The 5,559-nt window shown below is 37.2% G+C and overlaps 1 protein-coding gene across 1 annotated transcript; it reads right to left on the bottom strand.

Annotated features, from left to right (window-relative positions):
- Positions 1-647: 647 nt before the first annotated feature.
- Positions 648-1,085, bottom strand: LOC122802174 (putative uncharacterized protein DDB_G0283051). Its single transcript, XM_044071845.1, has one exon. It carries the CDS (start codon positions 1,083-1,085, stop codon positions 648-650), a length of 438 nt encoding a protein of 145 aa, XP_043927780.1.
- Positions 1,086-5,559: the final 4,474 nt, after the last annotated feature.

The following is a 5,559-nucleotide window of genomic DNA, read 5'->3' as shown; positions in this document are numbered from 1 at the left end:
AAATAATGCTGGCAGTTTAGGAGCAGAACTATTCAGATACCTGTATAAATCAATATCAATTACACCCTCTAAGAAAAGGTCTTCCAGAGCAGACCTAATTTTATTATACGCAATGTTGACTTCATTAATACTGGCTTGCATATAAAAGCCAGTATTCAATTGACTTAACATCTTATCAACATATACATTATAATCCATGAAGACCAGGCCACCTCCTTTATCGGGTTTCATCACTCTAGTGTTGCAATCCCGCAATACATTAATGAAATCTCGTTGATTTAAAGTAATATTAAGATTGCTGTCTCTATTACTACACTTATTAGCAGTTATTGCTCTTAAATCAAGCTCACACATCTTTTCAAAAGAGTGTAAAGTTTTGTGTAAGGGTGGGTTAAATAAACTAGCCACCCTAAAGGAACTAATGAGAGTGGACCTGTCTCCCGTAAGGACTTTCAGATTTAACTTGCGTACATATAATTTCAGATCAATGATAGTCTTGACCAAGTCAAAATGAGAGTCCGGGACGAAGGAGAGACCCTTTGAAAAAAAGTTAACTAGCTCTTGATTAATATGAAAGGTAGTGTAGTTATAAATTTTAAAATCTCCTTCTGTACTAAAGACGATATGAGGATTATTGGAATAATCCATCATCTCCTCCGCTGATTCCGCCTGTTCCTCGTATTCACTTGATTCCTGTTCAATCTCATATTCCTTTGTTGATCATTCCGGCTCCTCGGAAAACCCTGCTGGTTATTTGAATTTGATGTAATGTTATTAGAACTGTTCTGTTGAGAACTACTATTACTGTTATTATGGTTGGTAATGTTACTGGAAAACTCCACAAGCAAATACCAGCGTTGCACAGCTTTTAACTGTAATGTCACACATAGCAGAAGTAAATCCCAACTGGAACAATAGAAAAAGCAGATGCAATCTTCAATAAGCAACCCAGTTAGTACGATAAATCCTTTATTTGGACAAAAAGACAAGCTCAAAACAAGTGCTTTCGCCTGGTTGTACCAGGCTTTATCAAGTTCATCAACACAAATAGTTCCAAGTCTTTTATACTCTTGAAAGTTGATCATGAGATCTTAATAACTTAATTGATTAATTGTGAAGTTGCTAGGTAAATTACTGACCTTAAATGGAAATAGTACAAATTTGTTAAAGAAATAAAAATATAATGTTCAGCCTAAGAATAAAATCCATCCTAAAAATAAAACGTGTAAACAATATATATTTAAAACCTTTGCAAGCATTGCAAAAATTGGTAAAAATATATGTTTATTAAAAAAGGAGATAGAATTTATTAAACCCTTACAATGCACTGACAGCTAGTAAATAAAACTGCTGTCTTCCTGCTAGAGAAATGCAGAACTTCAATTTTAATGAGGTTGACCAAAGTCTATCCTGAATTGTGAACACTGTGGAAAATAATTGTTTAGTATGTCCATACAATTCTTTCGACAGTGGGGATAATGTTAACCAGTGTGACTTTTATGCATGTCCATGCTACTGTATTATAACTTGTCTCTATTGATTTTTAAAACACTAATGAGACTGATAGTATCATTTAAACCTGGGGGCTTGGTTACATTTAGCTTCAGTTGCCAAATAAGCTCTCTGTTTTCAAGCCGGGTTTCCCAATCTCCACCTCTAGGGTCATGAGGAACCTGTTCAAGTACAAAAAACTTTAATTGCATGTTTTTGCAACTCAAAGAATGTTAGTAAAATGCATTGGTGTCTCTTTTCTTCTCTATGTCATAGAGATGCTCATAAATCCTCCTTTTGAGCATCCTCTCGGTCTTTCCTACATAGAAACTAGAACATGTCACACAAATGCCTAAATAAATCACTCCCTTGGTTGAACAAGTAGATCTGCCATAAGAACCCAGTTTCAACTTTCTAGAAGGCAAATAAAAGCGTTTCTTTTACTTTTTGGTAATGTTACTGTTATTGATAAGTCTCTCACTACGACGTATGGGCTGTACATTGTTAATTTGTATGTCAGCATCAATATCATGATACCTGGCTGGCTCCTCCTGGACAGAGTCATTATCTACAGGCAAGGTGCTGGACACATTAGTTAATTGCATTATTGGGGGTGGTCGAGGGTAAGCTCTGTTCGTAGTGTATTGATGTATATCCCTAGTAATCTTTTTCTTCTTGTTGTTGAGCATCTTTACCATAGTCGCCTCTATGCTGGTAAAGATGCGAGCATAATCATATTTGTAACACACAAAGTTATGATCAATTTTGATAGTATGCTCTAAGAGCTCCAATTCATGCTTTAAATCTTCAACTTCCCGTTTATAGTGTGCAATTAACATATTGATAAACTCGAATCCTTGTTTATCAAATAATGAGAGAAGCTCATGATGAAAATCTGAGCCCTCTATCAGACCCACCGGAAAATGCCATTGCCGTAGGCCCTTAGGTATAATCTTTTTATTCAGGCATTCTTCCAAGTATGCAATTTCAAGTTGTAATTTTTTACATTTGTATAATTTATGATCAAAGTTATTTATTAAGTTGGTAATATTACTTACAGTCTCTTCTTGTTGTTGATTGACACCTTCAGCGGACCCACACTTGAAATAGTTATTACAGTTAAGAAAATTAGAAATCGATGGAGCCAAAGCGCCATCTAAATTCTGCGACTCACTTTCTTGCATTGGCAAACCACGCTGCTGTGAATTACTCATTTGCCCTGCTGGAATATCCAAAGCCGCAGAAGAGCGTCCATTAATATTGTTGTTGGTAATTTGAGCTAAACTAGCTCCAGACCCAGTTCGATAATGTGGCTCTGTTACATTCTGTTGCCTCGAATCAGTAGCAGAAACGCTACTAGAAGCAACAACATTCCCAGAACTCAAAAGACAGTCAAAACGTTCAAAATGTTGAGTTAGGTTATCCACCCGACCCATTAAAATGTGGATGAGGGCTGTTAAATTGCCTTCAGCATTCGCTTCCATGGCACCAGTTATATTAGTCGTTTTAGTTCCACCATTCGACTCAATTTGGGAAAAAAGAGAACCCTGTGGTGATGCTCCGACTTCACTTGCCATACAGACAAACAAACTTCACTCAAAAAGGCAATACAAACTAGCAAAAACACAAAGGCGAAGTAGCAGGAACAACCACAAGGAAACGAGCTAAACCAAATTTTAGGCAGTTACACACCCATAAGTCCCACCAACCTCATATACAAAAGCCATTAAAAGACTTATCATTGAATTAATCAATTAGGGCATAGGAAACCTCCAATCACTATATCTGTCTCACTTTGGATTCAGCAAGGGGAGGTCATGCTTATTCAAACTGGTGGACGTTTTTGAAAGAGCCACCAAGGCAATGGATGAAGGCAGAATGATGCACACTACATGCCATGACCTGACCAAAGCTTTTGACACAATTCCCCACTCAACTGTAGTAGAAAAGTTAAATAAACTGAGAATAAACCACTATGTTACCTGATAGATTACTAAATGGTTCACAGATAGGATGCAAGAAATCAAATTAGGGGAAGTTACCACCACAATGAGACTAGTCACCGGTGAAGTCCCCCAAAGTTCTGTGCTGAGAACTCTCCTGTTTGGCATCCACATTTCCTAAGTAAAAGGCAATATAAAAGGGTACTGGCTGACTAAGTCTGTAGATGACTGCAAGCTACAAGCAGTCACTGAATCCACACATGACTTGGCCATACTGCAGGAAATTTTGTCTCAATTAAATAACTGATAACAAAATCATAGACTGAAACTAAATAGCAAAAAGTGCATTATTGTATCCCTTGAGAAATCATCTACCCTAGGGAACTACCACATTGATAACACACCCCTAAGAGCTGACCCAGTTGTTCAGAATTTTGGAACATATGTTGACAGTGACCTAAGCTTTGACCAACATGTGTCTATCATTCTAAAAATGTTCTTCCATATTGTATAGCGTATAAACATTTGGATTATGTCTAGATCTAGGGATTTCATTGTCCCTTTTTACCCAGCCCTCATTAGGACAGTCATTGACTATAATGCTCCCTTTGGCATGTATCTGTCCAGACACATGCATCAACTGGAACACCCACAGAGATACCTTACATGAAGGATATAAGGTCTAAACAACATGTCCTACATGGATCACCTCAAAGCCCTGTCACTACACTCAGTATCCTACAGACTACTACGAAGATATCTGTATCTAGCATACAAGGCATCCTCCACCTCAATTCTGACAGATTTACTGCATATCAGCAAGTCAAATGACCTCAGAAATACTCAGTCTAGGTATATATACTTCTTTATCAAAATCATCAGAATGGTTTGGAGGGACAGGTATACCTCACAGTGGATACCGCTGCTCTGCAACAGATTCCCCATCCACATAAAACAAAGTTATTTTTTTTGTCCATATTCAAGTGAATCTTGGATCTATAGATGGGAAACAGAAAAGTTACTCCAGGACTTCCTTCTGTATCCCATGCATGAGTCCCCACAATTATCTACGCTATGATCTAAGTTATTCTTATTAGGGGTAATACATAATTATATACCATGTGATGGATAAGGCCAGTTTCTAACCAAATTGATATGTCAATTCAAGCACAAAAAGGGAAACAGGGTCGGCTTAAAATGGTCATCCAAGACAGCTATCCTAATATTTACCTATGAATGTATGTGGAAAGATGGATAGCAAACTGGCTGAAACAGAGAGAGAGAGAGCACCCACCCAGTGTAATTTGCAGGTGCTTCATTTGAAAGTATGAAAGTGATCAGCAGTGACCATCAGGGCTCAGTGCTGGGACTTTTGGTTTTTGGTATTTACTTGTCAGATCTGAGTGTATATTATGTTATCAAACTGTTAAAAGTTTGAACGTCATATGATTGACACCATATGATGGTTTCAAATGTTTCAACAGAGATCTCTGTACAGTGCGGAATGGGAAGATTTCCCTTTTCTGCACTTGTAGTGCAATCTCGGAGTTGGTATATTTAAAGAGTCGGGGGGGGGCTTGCCCCCTGCTTAAAACAGTCAGGTAGATTTTTTTTCTGTTATTAATTTTTTTTTAGCTTTTTGAACTTTTAAAAGTTCGATCATATGGCTTCGACCATATGATGTTCGAACTTTTAAAAATTCGATAACGTAATATACACCTGTCAGATCTCCTAGCAGACAGTCAAGCCATTTGACAACAATGTTTACAGACAATTTCTAATTAGGGGTTCGCTGTTAAGTCAATGTATGGCAGCCAAACCAGCCAGAGTGAACTCTTCCTAGTTAATGCTTGGTGTCCTAAAAATGGGCTCATTCTAAATGCTAAAAAGTGTAGTATCATCACTTTTGGTAGACAGCCTATCCCCTTATTATACTATCTAGATAAAACACCACTACAAAATAAAAATATAGTTACTTCCTTTGACAACTCCCTCTATTTCAACCATCACGTGACAACAGTTATCAGGAAATCCTTTTGTTTAGCTTGGCTAATTGTCAAAGCAATATTATGAAGGTCTAAAGACATAATCATACCCTTATACTCAGCATTGATTAGTCTAATTA

Source organism: Protopterus annectens, chromosome 5.part0 (genome assembly GCF_019279795.1).
Source record: "Protopterus annectens isolate FY-2018-M chromosome 5.part0, PAN1.0, whole genome shotgun sequence".
NCBI classification, from domain to species: domain Eukaryota; kingdom Metazoa; phylum Chordata; order Ceratodontiformes; family Protopteridae; genus Protopterus; species Protopterus annectens.
Note: the sequence above shows the minus strand (reverse complement) of the source record. Positions and strands in the feature narration are given on the sequence as shown.

Coding starts and splice junctions, on each gene's coding strand:
- LOC122802174 (XM_044071845.1), bottom strand. CDS start 1,085: ATGATCAACTTTCAAGAGTATAAAAGACTTGGAACTATTTGTGTTGAT.